This window comes from Eublepharis macularius, chromosome 2 (assembly GCF_028583425.1).
Source record: "Eublepharis macularius isolate TG4126 chromosome 2, MPM_Emac_v1.0, whole genome shotgun sequence".
Lineage (NCBI taxonomy): Eukaryota > Metazoa > Chordata > Lepidosauria > Squamata > Eublepharidae > Eublepharis > Eublepharis macularius.
This window is the reverse complement of record NC_072791.1, coordinates 210,949,578-210,967,894: the sequence shown is the minus strand read 5'-3', so window position 1 is coordinate 210,967,894 and position 18,317 is coordinate 210,949,578. Positions and strand designations below refer to the sequence as shown.

Genomic DNA, 18,317 nt, shown 5'->3' with positions numbered 1-18,317 from the left:
ATTCCGTCGCGGAGTAATGACGCATCCCGGCCGACCAAGTGTCAATCGTCTTCTATGCTTCCCTCCCACCTACTTTTTTACACTCTACCATTGGTTAGTGAATGTAGAGGTGGGGTTTTTGTTAATGATTGAAGGGGGCGTTTGACGCTCTAGCGGTATGCGGTGTGCTCTGTGCGATCGTGGAGCATTTCCTTTGCTTCCGTTTCTAGATACAGTGTTTAAAAAATACCCAACTACGAAGGATTTCGGATTCTGTCGTGCTCGCTCTGAATGAAGCTTAAATAAGCGCATCTCTCTCCCTTCTGGCTAGCTGTTTTTTAATCATAGCCGTTTTGCTGAAACTGGGGAGAGGGATAGTTTGTTAACTTGGAACATTTTGTCTCATTTTTCCCATTCAAAGAGACTTACAATAATTAATTCATCAGATTGTGATTTATGTTAATAGTTAAAGTATAATCCTCTGCCAAGGTACTCCACTTTAGCTCATTTAAATAACTCAGCATAAGATTACACGGGTGGGGGGTGTTTAAGTACTGTATAGAGGGAGTGGGTAAAAGCAGGATCCAGATGATTTGAAACGAAATCCTCATGAATTCATATGATTTTTATGTTGAAACAAAACAAAAAGGCTGTCATATTATATATCATGTCCTAGTCTACAAACAGCAACAAAACAATCATGCATCCACCAATTCGTGGCGCTACCATGGCACAAAAACATGCTAAAAAGGCACGGATCCTCACGGGTCGTCTTGATTTTTACGTGGGGTCACCCAAAATCCACAATACAATACTAGATCAAGTCCATTGACACAAATGGGACCCAAAAATTCAGCCATCCAACTCTTCGTGGCACCGCCACGGGGCAAAAAGATGGTTCAACAGCACAGATCCTCATGGATCCTCTTGATTTTTAAATGGGGCCATGCAAAACCCACCATACAATACTCAATCATGTCCATTGACACAAATGGGACCCAAAAATTCAGCCATCCACCTCTTCGTGGCACCACCACGGGGCAAAAACATGTTTCAAAAGCACGGATCCTCACGGATCCTCTTGATTTTTACAAGGGGCCGTGCAAAATCCACCATACAATACTAGATCAGGTCCATTGACACAAATGGGACCCCAAAATTCAGCCATCCACCTTTGTGGCACCACCATGAAGCAAAGACATGCTAAAAAGCCACGGATCCTCATGGATCCTCTCGATTTTTACATGAAGCCACCCAAAATCCACCATGCAATACTCAATCATATCAATTGCCTCAAATGGGACCCAAAAATTCAGCCATTGATTGCTTCGTGTCACCGCCACCGGGCCAAAAACATGCTAAAAACAAGGATTCTCGCGGATCAACTTGATTTTTACTGGGGCCACCCAAAAAACAGGTCCACTGACACAAATAGAACATCAGAAAGCAAAAACATGCAAAAAAAGGCATGGATCCTCATGGAACCTCTTGATTTTTACACAGTGCCTCTAAAAATCCACCCTACAATACCCTTTTCATGTCCATTGCCACAAAAGGGACAAAAAAAAACCCCTCAGCCATCCACTGCTTCGTGGCAGCACAACGGGGCAAAAACATGGCTAGAGGCACGGATCCTCAAGGATCCTCTTGATTATTATGGGGAGCCAACCAAAATCCACCTTACAATACCAAATCAAGTCCATTGCCACAAACCGGAAGAAAAATTTAAGCCATCCATCTCTTCATGCCACCGCCACAGTGAAAAAACGGTTGAAAAGCACAGATCCTAATGGATCCTCTTAATTTTTACATAGAGCCACCCACAATCTACTATGCAGGTCCAGATCATGTCCATTGCCACAAATGGGATAAAAAAATTCTGCCATCCACTGCTTCGTGGCTCCGCCACGGTGAAATAACACGGTTCAAAAGCACGGATCCTCATAGATCCTCTTGATTTTTACATTAGGTCACCCAAAGTCCACAATACAATCGCAAATCATATCCATTGCCACAAATTGCATCAACAAATCCAGCCATCCACCACTTTGTGGCACAGCCCCGGTGCAAGAAATTGGTTCAAAAGCACGGATCCTCATGGATCCTCTTAATTTTTACATGGGGCCACCCAGAATCCAACATACGCTCCCAGATCATGTCCATTGCCGAAGATCGGACCCAAAAACATGGCCATCCACCACTTCGTGCCATAGCCACAGTGCAAGAAATTTGTTCAGAAGCACAGATCCTCGTGGAACCTCTTGATTTTTACATGAGGTCGACCAAAGTCCACTATTCAATCACAGCTGATGTTCGTTGCCACAAATGGCACCAAAAATTCATCCATCCACCACTTCGTGGCACAGCTACGGCACAAAAACATGGTTCAAATGCACGGATCCTCTTGATTTTTACATGGGGACACCCAAAGTCCCCTATACAAAACAAGATCTTGTCCACTGACACAAATGGCACCCAAAATTCAGCAATACACCACTTTGTGGCACAGCCACAACACAAAAACATGGTTCAAAAGCATGTATCCTCTTAATCTTTACGTGGGACTGCCGAAAATCCACCATACAATACAAACTCATGTCCATTGCCAAAAATGGGGCCAAAAATTCATCCATCTACCATTTCATGGAACTGACACGGTGCAAATCCATGGTTCAAAAGCACAGATCCTCATGGTTCCTCTAGATTTTTTTATGGGACCACCCAAAATCCACCATACAATCCCAGATCACGTCCATTGCCACAAATGGGACAAAAAAAGGCACCATCCACCGCTTTGTGGAATCCCCATGGTGCATAAACATCGTTCAAAAGCACAGATCCTCCTGAATCCTCTTGTTTTTTACATGGGGTCACCCAAACTCCACCATACAATCCCAGACCACCTCCGTTGACAGAAATGGCACCAAAAATTTAGCCATCCACCACTTCATAGGACAGCAGCAGCATAAAAACACAGTTCAAAGGCATGGATCCTCATGGATCCTCTTGGTTTTCTAATGGGATCACCCAAAATCCACCATGCAATCACAGATCATGTCCATTGCCACAAATAGGACCAAAAAAAAGGGCATCCACTGCTTTGTGGCACCACCGCGGAGCAAAAACTTGGTTTAAAAGGACGGATCTTCATAGATCCTCTTGATTTTTAAATCGGAACACCGAAAATCCATAATAAAATCACAGACCTTGTCCATAGCCTCAGATGGGACCAAAAATTTCAGCCATCCAATTGATTTAGCCATTCCAATTGATTTTTCCACCCAAACTCTACCACAGAATCCCAGATCATCTCCATTGCCACAAATGGGACCAAAAAATTCAGCCATCCAATACTTCGTGGCAGTTCCACGGCGCAAACACATAGTTCAAAATTATGGGTCCTCATGGATCATCTAAATTTTTTAATGGGACCTTCAAAAATCCACCATACAATCCCAGATCACGTGCATTGCCAAAAATTGGACAAAGAAAAAAGGCATCCACGGTGCAAAAACATGGTTGGATCCTCATAGATCCTCTTGCTTTTTACGTGGGGCATCCCAAAATCCACCACACGATCCCAGATCATGTCCATTGCAATAATAGGACCAAAAAATCAAGCCATTCACTGCTTCGTAGCCCTGCCAGGGTGCAAAAACTCGGTTCAGAAGCTCGGATCCTCATGGATCCTCTTGTTTTTAACAGGAGGCCACCCAAAATCCAGTATACTGTCCTAGATCATGTACATTGCCACAAATAGGAACAGAAATTTCCACCATACACTGCTTTGTGGCACTGCCACGGTGCAACAACATGGTTCAAAGTCACGGATACTCCTGGATACTCTGATTATTTTTATAGGATCACTCAAAACTCATACTGTGGCATACTGTGTCCATTGCCTCAGATTGCACCAAAAACATGCCCCTGGCTTCCTGACACCATTGTGGGGGGGGGAGTCTGAAAAAATCACAGATGCTCTTGGTTTCTGTAAAATTTTATATGGGATCGCCAAATACTTGCCATATAGACCTATACTATGTTCATTGCCACAGATTTCAATCATAAAATCATGCGCCTGCTGCTTCTGAGCACCGGTATTCCCCAAAAACTCACTTGAAAAGCACGGAAACTCATGCATCCTTTGGATTTTTATATCTGGCTACCCAAAATGCAGCATACATCCCTATATTTTGTCCGTAGCCACAGATTTCATTCCGAAAAATCTTGCACCCACCACATATTGACACAACCGTAGTATATTCACTTGTGAATATGGTGGGATTCCCTGTCCCTTGCTTCACTTGAGTTTGAGGAGAAGGGATGAAAGTTGATCCACTGGTATCATTCCCCCCCCCCCCCCCCGGTGACTCTCAGATGTGAAATTGTTGCACTTGCTCTGGTTAGTTTATGGGTGGGTCCATTCTCCTGGTTCATATGTGTTGTTGAGTGGGTTTCCGTTCCCTTGCTTGGGTGTGCCTCTTGTTGCAAGATCCCCACCCCTTGCATCATTTTTGTTTGGGCGATACTCTGATATGCGGTCATACCCCTTGCTCTGGTTAACTTCTAGATGGATCCATTTCCCTAGTTTGGGTCTGTCATTGGGTGGGTTCAATAACCTTTCCTGGGTATGCCTCTGGTTGCGAGATTGCCCCACCTTGACTCTCCATTGAGTGATTCTCTGGTGTGAAGTTGTCTCCCTTGCTTCAGGTAGGTTGTGGGTGGGTCCATTCCCTAGATTCAGTTTGCTTCAAGTGGCAGGACTGTGCCTTGCTTAGGGTTGGTTGATTCTTTCAAGTGATGTTGTTCCTGATAGGGAAAAGTCGGGAGTGGCTGCTCAGCCTTGTCAAGGGTGTTGGGTTTGGGTAGTGGCGTTCAGTTTATAATAACAACAACAACCACATTTGATTTATATACCACCCTTCAAGACAAGTTAAAGCCCACTCAGAGCGGTTTGCAAAGTGTCATTATTATCCCCACAGCAATAATCTCCCTGTGAGGCGGATGGGGCTGAGAGAGCTCCAGAGAACTGTGACTAGGCCAAGGTCACCCAGCTGGCTTCAAGTAGAGGAGTGGGGAATCAAACCCAGTTCTCAAGATTAGAGTCCCGCACTCTAAACCAATACACCAAACTGACTCTGTTAGGCTCTGCTGGGCTTCCACAGGGTTGATCTGGCATTTGGGAGTGTGCCTGAATTACGGCATCCTTGCTCTGTGTACATGTGACCCTCGGGAAGCACTTGGAAAACTTCCCATCACTGGAATCAATGGAGAGCGGCTTGTGAACCTGCTCAAGGGGTTCACTTTGCTTTTTGAGGGGGCTCAACTTAGGTTCTGTTGTGTCTGATGCAGAGGTTCTTTATGGAGGTGTGCCTATGGCCATGTCAGCCTTGGTCCATGTTCTTCTGCAGTGGGACTGTATTCACCTTGGACTTCCACCCACCGACAATAGAAAAGGAGTGGCTAGAGGCGCCTTCTTGGGGGGGGGATTAAATCCCCCCTCTGAAAAAGCCATTATCCCTGAAACATGGGCAATAGTTAGAGGAGAGAGAGTAGTGTGTCTCCTGCTAATTTGGTGCATCTTGCACCCCGGGGGCGGGGTCATAAAATGGCACCATGAAAGTCCAGTCTTCATGAAAATAGGGGCATAGTTTGAGGAGAAGTAAAGGTGGCTCCCCCGCAAATTTGGTACCTTTTGCAAGCAAAATACCACTGCCAGCCTTCTTGAAAGCTCACCTAGTTTTTTTCCATAGGAAACAATGGGGATTGGAGGTGGCTGAGGGTAACTTCTTTGGCGGGACATAAGATGGACCTGTCCGGGGTCTGAGTCCCAGCCCCCAGACTTGCCAGGAGGGAACTGAGGGAGGCAACCAGGAGGCAGTGGCTCTGCCGCCCAAGCCAGCAACCAGGTCCAGAACCTGCCTACCACATGGGGAAGGAGCGAAAGGCCAAAGCCTCAGGGGGCTGGAGGAAGCAGGGAGAGACCAGCTAGTCCCACCCTCCAGGGGGAGGAGAGGGGGCTAAGCAAGCCAGAGGAAAAGGACCAAGGCAGGGGGAATAGGGGCTCAGCAGCAGCCCAAACAGAGCTCTTACCTGGCAGGGAAGAGAAGCAGCCGCAGCAGCTCAGAGCCACGCCCCAGCCTCCACCTCAGCTTGAAGACAGCAGCCTGGCTCAGGAGAGGCTCACAACCAAGCCCCTCCAGGTGGAGCTGCTGAAGGCATTCTGTGGGCAGAGCTGGGCAGCCAGCCAAGGGGCCACAGCTGGTCCTACTTTCAGTAATCAGCTCAGCCAGAGAGGCCTGGCAGCCAGCCAACACACCGCAGCTGTTGCTGATCCAGGCAGCCCAGCCATATCTCCCAGCTGCAGCAGCTTGAGACAGCCCAGGCCAATGCTGGGAGGCCCAGAAGGGGTGTGGCCTGGCAGGCAGGACCTGCAAGGAGGGTGGGGTGCTGAGAGGAGGCCCTATAAAAGCTGGCTGCGAAGCGCTCTGCGGTGGTGGGTGTGAGTAAGGTGTCAGGTCTATACTGCATGTTTTGTGTTAGCCAAAGAGATACCATATTAATCATTGCATAGGTCTTAGTGTCTTTCCTTCCAGGTGCACAGGAACTGGTTCCACGGGAGAGACTGCTTATCTTGCTCCTGACCTTGGGCATCTGGCTTTCCACAGCTTCTCACAGAGCCGTGGCATGTTTTGAGAACTCTGGGGGGAGGCTGGGGCCTGGAGGGGAAAGTCTATCTTGTAACCATTTACCAAAGTCTATCTTGTAACCTCATTTGTCACAATCCTTTGCTCAGCCAAGATCAAAATGGTCTTTGAATGTGGACCCATGCTGTATGTTGCTTTTGCCAATAAATCCTTTTGAAATCAAGAGACTTCTCGTCCTTGCAGAAGGGGCAGATAGACTGCAGCCAGCTGGCACGCCACAGTCTGACATAAGGAGTGATGGTGTGGAGTGAGAACAGAGCAGTGTGAGAGTGGAGGCTTGGAGGAGATGATGGAGGACGCAGGGGGTAAGCAGGCCAGGTTGAGCAGGCCAGCGAGTGGACTGAGAGGGAGTCAGGGTGATGTATACCACCCCTCCTTCCACAGAGCAGGATCCTGCAGCATCCCTGGTACCCCTCTGACATCAGGGCCGGCCCAGCTCGTGCCCCGCCCAGCAGTGGCAGCGAGAAGCCCTGACAGGACCCTCCCAAAGTCAAATCTTGGTGTGTAGTTAGAGGAAATATAGGAGTAGTAAACTCACAAATTTGGTGAAATTAAGCCTTAAAATGGCCACACTGGTCCCCCGGAAAGCCCTGAATAGCATTTCTCTTGGGAAATGATGGTTGAATTTTTCAAAATTTGTATTCTGTTGCCAGGCCCATCTGGGGAATGAGTTCTGCATTTGAGGAATGCCAAATCTTTCCCCCTGTTTGACTTTAATGAGCCTAATCAGCCATCCCCCCCCTCCCTCAGTTCACAAATCTAGACTGGACTGAACCATCTTTGATGTGTCCATTGCTAATCCAAGCACTTTCTCCTCATGACATCCTTCTTCATCTGGTTTTTGTAGTGGTTTCATGATCCTTTCCATCTTGCACCATGGATGCAGCATTTGTCTTGCAATCCAGCAATATCCGTAAACTATACAGATTGACAGCAATCTATTGCTCCTGCTTCTTATTGAAGTATGAATGTCCTATAATTAAGAACTCTAATTCCTTTCTAAACCAAAGATGAATGTCTAAACCAAAGCCAAATATTTTTTCCCTCACACGCACATCAGACAGTAAAGCTGTTGCAACCATCACATTCTTCTCTGTAAAACAAGGAAACTCTGCTTCCCTCCAACTGGTTTACGGAGGCCCAGTATATTCTGTACCGATCACATACTAGGAATCCCTCTCAATGGAGGTAGTGATGGTCATGAGCACAGATTGCTTCAAAGGGGCTTAGACTGGTTCAAGGAGGAGAAGCTACTAGCCCTGGTGACTGAAGGGAGCCTCCACATTCAGAGGCAGCAGATACCTACATATCAGTGCTGCGAGGCAATGAGAGGTGTAGGTATTGGTCTCTAAGCTCTGCTTGGACAGACCTCTAGAGCAATTGGTCAGCTGTTCAGTAGGTTCATGGCCGTCCCTGTTATTTAAGATATCCATACACCTCCTAACTCAATCGGTAATTTTACAGTCCCAAGCTCACACACTCAGCTGCAAAGCCTTTGCAAACCTTTTTGCGGATAAAATAGCATGAATACATTCTGATCTAGATGCTGGCTGTAATGCAGATGCAATGGAAGAAATGTTTGATGCACCGTCTCGCTTGCATTTGGACTGCCTTGAACCAATCACAATGATGGATATCAACAGGATGCTGACGTCTTTGAAAGCCAATACTTGTGTGATCAGTCCTTGCCCATCTTGGCTGTTAAAATCAAGTCAGGACCACATACGTGAATCATTGGAGTCTATTGCAAATCAATCATTAACTCAGGGCATCTTTCCCCAACCACTCGAGCATGCAGTTATCTGTCCACCAATTAAAAAACCATCCCTAGACCAAAAATGATGTGGCCAATTATTGCCCAGTCTCTGATCTGCCCTTTCTGGAAAAGGTGATTGAGAGAGCAGCAGCTGACCAACTCCAGATGTTCTTGGAAATCTTGAGCACTCTTAACACTTTCCAATATGGATTCAGATTAGGGCATGGGACAGAGACAGCACTTCGTAACGTCAGTGGATTAACTCGCTGGGTACATATAGACAATGGCCAAGCCTCCTGATTGCTCCTTCTGGATCTATTTGCATCTTTGGTCACAGTAGGCTATGCCATCTTGTTGAGGTATCTGGAGACAGAAGTGAGAGGTCCCTTGGAGTGGTTTAAATCGATTTTCATGGGACAGACCCAAAGGGTTGCTGTGGAAGACCAGCTATTTCCAGAATGAGAGCTATCTTGTAGGGTTCGACAGGAAGCAACCAGATCTCCCATATTATTCAACCTCTGTTTAAAGCCTTTAGGAAAACTTGTTCACAGCTATTGGGGTTGGATGTCACCAATATGCAGATGACACCTGACTCTATATCTTGCTACCCAGGTCCCCTCACGGTTCATTTGAAATCTGGGATCGCTGCCTGTCAGTTTTAGTAAAATGGCTAAAAATGGACAAATTGACATTGAACCCTGACAAGACAGAAGTGATGCTTGTTGGGAAGGCAGAGATCTTGAAGCATGTTGTAAAACCCACCTTTGATGCTGTTCATCTGAGCCTTGAAGACGTGGTTAAGATCCTAGGATCCAGTGCTACTACTACAACAAGAAGTCAAGACAGTTGCAAAAAACATTCTTTTCAACCTCAATGTAGCCTGGAAGATGGTTTCGTAGTCTGACATGGATCCAGAGGATCCTTGACATGGCCGACCCGGCCACCCGGATCCATGCTATGGTAACATCCAGAGCTGACTATTGTGACACACTATATATAGGTCTCCCATCCAAATTATCTTGGAGACTCTGATTGGTGCGAAAAGCTGTGGTGTGATGGCTATCAGGATTGAGTGAGTAGAAGTATGAACATCACCCCCATTCTTCAGTCACTCCATCGGCCACCTATCAGCTACTATGCTCAGTTAAAGGCATGGGTTATCACATACAAAGCTCTTCACAGCCTTTGATTTTTCGGTGCCATTTGTGGCAATGGACATGATCTGGGAGTGCATCGTGGATTTTGGGTGGCCCCATGTAAAAATCAAGAGGACCCATGAGGATCTGTGCTTTTGAATTAACTTTTTGCACCGTGGTGGTGCCACAAAGGAGTAGATAGCTTGATTTTTTGGTGCCATTTGTGGCATCTTGGACTGTTTGGTGGGTTTGGGTAGACTCATGTAAAAATCAAGAGGATCCTTGAGGATGTGTGCTTTCAAACCAAGTTTTTCCGCCATGGCAGTGGCACAAAGGGGTGGATGGCTGGATTTTTTGGTGCCATTTGTGGCAGAGATTATGATCTTGGACTGCATGGTGGGAAATGGGTGGCCCCATGTGAAATTCAAGAGGACCCATGAGGATCTGTGCTTTTGAATTAACTTTTTGCACCGTGGTGGTGCCACAAAGGAGTAGATAGCTTGATTTTTTGCTGCCATTTGTGGCAATGGACATGATCTTGGACTGCATGTTGGATTTGGGGTGGCCCCATGTAAAAATGAACAGGATCCATGAGGATCCGTGTTTTCAAAACATGTTTTTTTCGCTGTGGCGGTGCCATGAAGGGGTGGATGGCTGGTTTTTTTGGTGCCATTTGTGGCAATGGACATGATCTTGGACTGTATGGTGGATTTTGGGTGGCCCCATGGAAAAATCAAGACGATCCATGAGGATCCGTGCTTTTGAACCATGTTTTTGTCCCATGGAGGTGCTAGAAAGTTGTGGATGGCTACATTTTTGGGTTCCATTTGTGGAAATGGACATGATCTGGGAGTCTATGATGGATTTTGGTGGCCCCATGTAATAATCAAGAGGATCCATGATGATCCGTGATTTTGAACCAAATTTTTCCACCGTGGCAGTGCCACAAAGTGGTGGATGGCTTTACTTTTGGTGACATGTGTGGCAACGGACATGATCTTGGACTATATGGTGGATTTTGAGTGGTCCCATGCCGGGGTCATTTCGTAAAAAAAGAACTGGAGGAACTCATTAGCAAAACTCATTAGCTTAACTCATTAGCATATGTCACGCCCCCTTCCCATCGCCGGAAGTGTCGTTAGCATAACTGATTTGCAAATGCCACACCCCCTGACATCACCTATCCTGGCTATTTTGGACCCAATCCTGGCTATTCAGGGCCAAAGTGGACCTTTTTGCGAGAGAGGGGAATCAGAAAGCACTGGATTTCTGTTCCAGGGGAGGAATAGGACACAACTCCTTTCAGATTCCTTTCAGATTACCTAGAAGGGGCATCTATTCTATGCATTCCCTCCCTTCCCATTAATTGCTTGGGTGGTATGGAAGATTCAAGTGGACAAGCCACGTGTTATATTAATAACACCCTTCTGCTCCAGGTAACCATGGTTTCTGTTCCAGGGGAGGAATAGGACACAACTCCTTTCAGATGCCTTTCAGATTACCTAGAAGGGGCATCTATTCTATGCATTCCCTCCCTTCCCATTAATTGCTTGGGTGGTATGGAAGATTCAAGTGGACAAGCCACGTGTTATATTAATAACACCCTTCTGCTCCAGGTAACCATGGTTCCAGCATGTATTGCATCTATCCAGGTGACGATGCCATCGATTTGGTCCTCAACTGGATCTTCTCACTCTCAACAGGGTATGGTTTCACGACCTACCCAGACTGAGGTTGACGGCATGGCTCATAGAGAACAAGGGACCCTTTTCCACCAGGGTAGCGGAGGTTGTGCTAAACACGAGGAGGCAAAACACTAGGAGATCCTATGAGTTTAAATGGGGCAGATTTGTTCAGTGGGTCACGTAGAGGGAACTAGACCCATTTAACTTTCAAATTTCAGACATCTTAGAATTTTTTTTGTCTCTCAAGGATGAAGGCCTTTCCAATTCATCTTTTAAGGTCTACCTTGCTGCTATTTCAGCCTTCCACCCAAAGGTTGATGGCAAAACAGTCTTTTCTCACAGCATATCAAAATCATTCCTCAAGGGTCTTCAGAATTTGTTTCCCCCAGTTAAAGAAACAGTACCTCAATGGTCACTTCAGCTGTTTCTCTCAGAACTGATGTGTCCCCCATTTGAACCTCTAGCTACGTGCGCCCTTGCTGAACTTTTACACAAGGTAGCTTTCCTGGTAGCCATTACTTCCAGCAGAAGGGCGAATGAGATGGCTGCCCTTTGCTCGGATCCCCCTTTCTGTAAGGTTCATAGTGAGAAGGTAGTCTTGAGACCTGATCTGAAGTTCAGACCCAAGGTGTCTAGTCAGTTTCACATGGTTCAAACTATTGTTTGACCTGTTCCCCCCCCCTCGAATCTGAGTCAGAACAGGTGTTGCACTCCCTAGATGTTAGGAGGGCATTACTTTTCTACCCACACCACACTGCTGAGTTTAGAAAAGACAGGCGTTTGCCTGCTATGCTGGGCCAAAGAAGGGATGTAAGGCTACTGCCCAATTGATTTCTCATTGGGTTGCTTCTACGATTAGACAATGTTACAATGTAGCTAACATGCCTTGCCCCCTCGAGGTTCGAGCTCATTCCAGAAGAGCGCAGGCTTCATCTTCAGTGCTCCTGAAGGGCACCCCGCTGTCCGATATCTACAGTGCTGCTACATGGTCTTCTCCAGACATGTTCATGAAGCACTACGCCTTGGCTGTGATGGAGAGAAAAGAGTCAGCTGTGGGACAGGCTGTGCTCCATTCTCAGTTTCAAGGAAGAACACTCCCACCTCCAGGTAAGAAGCTTGGGAATCTCCCATGTGGAACTGCCCAGCAAACTGACAATGAAAGCAGAGTTGCACTTACTGTAACTGCTGTTCATTGACGTCTTCTGTGCAGGCACATATATCCTCCCTCCTACCCCGCTGCATTCTTCATTACTTACCTGTGGGACCGGCGGCTCAGGAGAACTGGAGGGTTGGGGACACTGCCTCTCGGTGTCCTTTAGCAGGAGGTCTCACTCATGCGCACTGGGAGGTGAGCGCCCCATAGTTCACTTAGCTAGAAAAAAATGCCCGATCGGCAGGCCTGCACATGCGCAGTCCTATGTGTGCCTGCACAGAAGACATCAATGAACAGCAGTCACATTAAGTGCAACTCGTGTCTTTTTGCTGCAACAGACTAACCAGTAGCTGCCTCTGGGAATTCAGTAGGACTCACTCTCAAATAAGTATACATAGGACGGCTGCTTCTATGTAATGGATGGTGATGAATCCTAAGGAAGAGGAAGCAGCCGCCCTTAAATCTCTGAAGGAGCAGGTCTTAGGATTGACAGCTCTGGGTTGGGAAATTCTTGGAGAATTGAGGGTGGAACCTAGGGAGGGCAGGGTATGGTGTGAGGCGGGACCTCCCTGGGATACAACGTCATAGTCCACCCTCTAAAGCAGCCATCTTCTCCAGAGGAACTGGTATGTGGTCTGGAAATCAGGTGTAATTCTGGGAGATAGTCAGGTGCCACAGAGAGGTTGGCTAGCTGGGGCTCATGACCTTCCTTTGCCCTGGAATGTACTTTTTCAGAATCTAGCTGTGCTAGAAACATAGAGTTGGAAGGGATCCCTACCGGTCATCTAGTCTAACCACAGCAATGCTAGAAATTCACAGTTGCCCCCCACTCCCCCAGTGACCACGGCTCTATGCCCAGAGGAAGGCAAAAAAAATAAAAAAAATCTCCAGGACTCCTGCCCAATTTGTCCTGAGTTATAGAATCTGCATTGCTGATGAACTGCTCTAGTCGTGCGGCATCCTCAAGCAAGGCAATAAAGCTCTAAAGGGAAAAACAGTTCCGGGCCAAGTTCTGGGTCAAATTAAATTTCGGGGCAATCTCCACATGCCAAGAAAGGCGCTTCCTTCGTGCCAGAGACGAGGGCAAATGACTACGGCCGAAATCCTGTAGCGCGGGGAGGGGGAGGGGGGCACGTCTTCCACCCAAGCCCCATCTCTAATAGGAGGCGTAGCCAGCCTTCCTCCTTTCGCATGCCGGGAGATCATTAGGGCAAGGGGCGGTCTCTCCCCACTCCCCATTTTCTTCTTTCTCCGCAGGGCTGGGCGGGGTTGGCAGCACGTGGGGAGAGTAGGGGGCGCCCATGTGACCGGCCTTTCTCCTCCCAAGCCGTCTCTGCCCGACTCCCCTCCTCAGCACTCAGGCGGTGCGAAGAGGAGTGCCCGGCAGATTTTTGTTCCGTAGGCATCCAGGGCGCCGCCATCACCGCCGTGACAGGGACCGGGCATCATGGTAAGGGCGGGCTGGCCAGGCTAGGCCGGCTGGCGTGGGTTAATGTGCCTTGGCTCGTCTGCGGGAGGGAGCGGGGAGGCCGAGCCCACGGAGTGAGAGGGGCTGCGTGGGCCCCGCGGCCTCTGGCAGCCATTTTAGTCTAATTTTAGCTTGGGGGGGCGGCGGCAGGAGCGGCCCCTCCAAGTGGATGAGGGAGGGAGAGACCGGGCAGGTGCCTGACCTGCGAGGAAGGGGGAGGGAGGCGAAGCGTGTCTAGGTGGGGGGCAGGGCCTTTGGGATCCCCCATAAAGCTTTTTTTATTCGCATTTTTATTCACATTTTTTACAGCCGCACCGCTCTGTATGTCCAGGTGGAGAAACTTTCAACGAAGGGGGTGGGGGAGAGAAGCGGTGTAGATTTGGGGGTCGATGTCTGTGGACGGGGGTGGGGGTGGGGGTGAGGGACCCAGCCAGCCCCTTTTGTGTGGAAGGAGATGGTGGGGTTTGGTCACGCTGACTGTGGACCAGATAACAGGACTCGGCTTGTGCGTCCTCTCCTGTGAAGGCAGCGGGTGCAAAAGGTAACGGCGCCTGGAAACGCTTCTCTCTCCCCCCTTTCGTTGTATGGAAAGGATTCTTTGCCCTCTTTCTCCATCCTGCCCCCAACTGAATAAAATCATTGCACGGCTTTATAACGCGGTGCGGGGGGGGGGGGGGAGAAAGTGCGCGTTTGGCTTTTGCGGCTGCAGTCGTTCAGGGAGGGGAAACCGAACTGGATGGGTTTGGGTCCTTTGTCGGTGTCTGAAAAACAAACGAAGATATTAACTGCATCTTTCTATTTGCGAGGAAGAATCTCTTCAAAATGAAAGGGAGGCAGAATCCACTCTACCATAGGAATAAAGGGAAATATTTTCACATCCAGTATTGAAAGGTTATAGCCACCTTCTTTCACTTCATGGGGATTATAACTGAGGGGGGATGGATGATATACAGTTGGGTTTTCCCCATCGTTGATGTTAAGACATGCATCGAGTACAGAGATGGTTGTTTCCTTCTGTCGCAGAGTATTTGTTAATCATAATGAGAGGGCTGGGCACCCTTCCTTGAGAAAGCGCGGAACTGTCTGCCGTTTACCATCTATTGTGTGTAGCTGATTTCCGGTTTCTGGCTGCAGTCTAATGTCTTATGCCCATTTGAGGGTGAACCTTTGCTTTCCTTGTGTCTACAGAGAAAGTTACTCATCTGGCTGCATTAGACCATCATGAGCATATGTACTGGATTGTTATGCTGTTGAAAAGCTAACAAATGGGCAGGAATGTCCTGGCTGTATTTGAGCAGCAGTCAATACTGTATATTTGTCTCAGTAACACTAGATTGTATAGGGGGGGAGACATCTTGGCTCCAGTTTGTGGTACAAAAGAAAAGAAAAAGGATAAAGGAAACTATATTGCCTCATCATTATGTAGTAATAGTCGAGTGACCATTTCTTCTCTCCATATTAAGGAAAAATGAGAAATGGATAAACAGTGCCTTCTGCTTTTTGCTGTTGCACGTGTCTTCCTTTAACTGCTGATGTGCAGTAGCTTAATTTTTTTTTCTGTTTAAAGGGTTTCTGAAAACAAGACTATAAGTGTAATTGTTAGTGATCTTGAAGTATTACAAAGCTCTCCATCCCTTTTGTTGCCATTTAGATGTTAGAGCACAATAGGAAGTGATTTTCTGTAGGATGATCCCAGTTTAAAGATCCATGATGATGTGAGCAGACACAGTTCTGTGGCTTTTTGCTCCGAAAATGTCACCCTTGCTTTCAAGTGTATAGATGTTGCAGTTACACCATGAGATGAACCCACAAAAAAGTGTGTTCCATGGCACCACTGTAAAGTATAAAGGGCACCTTTGTCCATTCCGGATGTGAGAGTCATATTCTTTTAGTCTAGGCTTCAGTGTGGCTCATTGCTGTTGGGAGGAATTGTACATTCTGTTCTCAATTCCTTCCTCATGTAGTAACTGTACTGGAATATTTATAGGGCAGTATTAAATAAAATCTAAGAATTTTAAATATATACAATGTAAAAGATATTTATCCTGCTCTTAAAACATCACTGAACAAAAGTTTCCATGTCATTTAATACGCCATGTCAAATTACTTGAAGTTTTTCTTCAGCAGTGTTTCATCTCTGTATTCTGAATTACGCTTGTTTTCAAATTTCTACAATCCATACACTGTTGTATTGTTGATTGAATCCAGCATTTGATCTTACTGACTTACACTGTGTAACGTGCTTTGATTCTTAGCGAGAAAGGTAAACTAAACTATAAATAATATATAAATAAAATTAGAACGAAGACAGGACCAGATCTGAATTACTGCTGTTGCTGTGGATTATTCCATAGGAAGTTCCCACAGATTACTTGGCTATCTTAGAAGTAGTTGGTCGGGTTAAACAGAAATTCTAAATTGTAATAAAGCAGAAAGAGTTAGCTAAGGACCAAATTCTAGTCTTCTAAATCTAATATACAAAGCTATATTCAGTCTTGACTGTGCAAATACATACTGTTTCCTTTGCTTGTAGAAGAAGTTTACTCTAGTGAATGCTGTTTAACTTTGTTTTATAGGCTTCTGGAGTAACAGTGAATGATGAAGTTATCAAAGTTTTTAATGACATGAAAGTACGAAAATCTTCGACGCCAGAAGAGATTAAAAAAAGAAAGAAAGCAGTTCTCTTCTGCTTAAGTGGTGACAAAAGACAAATAATTGTAGAAGAATCAAAGCAGATACTGGTTGGTGACATTGGCGACACAGTAGAGGACCCATACACGTCCTTTGTGAAGCTGTTACCTCTGAATGATTGTCGATATGCTTTGTATGATGCGACATATGAAACAAAGGAGTCAAAAAAAGAAGACCTGGTATTTATATTCTGGTGTGTAAAACAAAGGATTATTGTTAAAACAGAATTTAGTGTTCAAAGCTCAGTGGATTGAATAACAACTTCCCCCCCATCTGTAGGGCTCCAGAAAGTGCCCCTTTAAAAAGCAAGATGATCTACGCAAGTTCTAAAGATGCCATTAAAAAGAAATTCACAGGTATGAGCAGAAATTACTCCATAGACAGAATCATATTTTTAAAAAATTGGTTAGTGCAGTAATTTGTTTAAACCACTGTTAAAGTAAGTGCCGTTTTGTGTTTGTCTCTGTGTATATTTGGGACATTTCAAGGTGGCTACATAAACTACTTTTCTTCTTGGTACCCAAACTCTGAACAAATGCATCTTTTGTTCATTTCTCTCTTTCAGGTATTAAACATGAGTGGCAAGTAAATGGCTTGGATGATATTAAAGATCGTTCAACGCTTGGAGAGAAACTAGGAGGCAACGTGGTAGTTTCACTTGAAGGAAAACCATTATAAAAGGACAGACAAGTGCCATCTGGAGCTTCCATTTCTGCAGCTCATTCAGTTGGAATAGTATTAGTCCCTTTTACTTCACCTGCCTGGACCCTGCACACCTGAAGGAGATACCATTAAATTAAACAGTCTACCATTGATTGCCATTAAAATGTTTTTAAACCTGATAGTTTAGTGTAGAACCCAAGGAATACATTTACATCGTACTTTTAGAGAAAATGTACAATGTGGTATTCTTTGAAAATGTGTAGAAGGAATGTGATAGTTGATGTGGATAGTCTAGCCAAGCAATAAAAGGTTTAAGCTAACTGACTGCCTTTAAAGTATTGTCCAATGGTAGACACTATTCAGTATTATTTACAATTGCACTCGATTGCAGTTCCATGAGGCTCCTGTGCATTCAGACACCTCGCCTGCCTTGATAAGCCTTTTTTTTGTGACATGGCAGCACACAATACTATGCATTTGAAGCACTTTTTTTGTAATGTTTGGTTCTCTCTCCCGTTGCCAATTAAGTTTCTGTAATTGTTTCATCAAATTATTGCAGTACCTCAGACTTCATTCCTGTCACTTGCATATCTTTATAAATGAAGTAGCTATTAGGATGCCTTTTGGTGTTGAATGTACACTACTGAACAGGAGTAGGAACCGTGTCTACCCTGAAGGTTTTGCAACACTAAAGATGTTTCGTAAAACACCCGTCATAACGGCAATTTCTGTATTTAAAAAATAAGAGCCTTAAATGGAACGCTGTTTTTGAGATCAGATTTATTGGCCACATTGCAATAAAACTTGTGGCTTATTACAGGATGTTGCATTGTTTTCATTGGAACTAGACTGAAATATGTTAAACATTTTGCACAGCCATTCGAGTACTTCTCATAGATATCAAAGATCACTTAATTTCAGTAAGAAATCTTTCTTGATTTCTGACCCTATTAGAATTATTTGAGTAAGGGGCCCTTTCTCGAACACTTTTCACCTTTCTATTGTTAAAGGGACTTACATTGGAAATATGCAGGAGAAATAGTGCATTGTCACTGAATGCTGTTAAGAGTTAAACATGT

The 18,317-nt window shown here is 45.8% G+C and overlaps 1 protein-coding gene across 2 annotated transcripts; it reads left to right on the top strand.

The window, feature by feature from the left end:
- Window positions 1–13,693: 13,693 nt before the first annotated feature.
- LOC129325231 (cofilin-2) lies at window positions 13,694–18,055 on the top strand. Of its 2 annotated transcripts, none has more exons than XM_054972854.1 (4): window positions 13,694–13,866; window positions 16,461–16,768; window positions 16,855–16,931; window positions 17,141–18,055. In XM_054972854.1, exons 1-4 carry the CDS (start codon window positions 13,864–13,866, stop codon window positions 17,251–17,253), a joined length of 501 nt encoding a protein of 166 aa, XP_054828829.1. In that variant the 5' UTR covers window positions 13,694–13,863; the 3' UTR covers window positions 17,254–18,055. The 2 variants fall into 2 exon arrangements, with proteins under 2 accessions (XP_054828829.1, XP_054828830.1); XM_054972855.1 differs by lacking the exon at window positions 13,694–13,866 and adding an exon at window positions 14,337–14,425.
- Window positions 18,056–18,317: the final 262 nt, after the last annotated feature.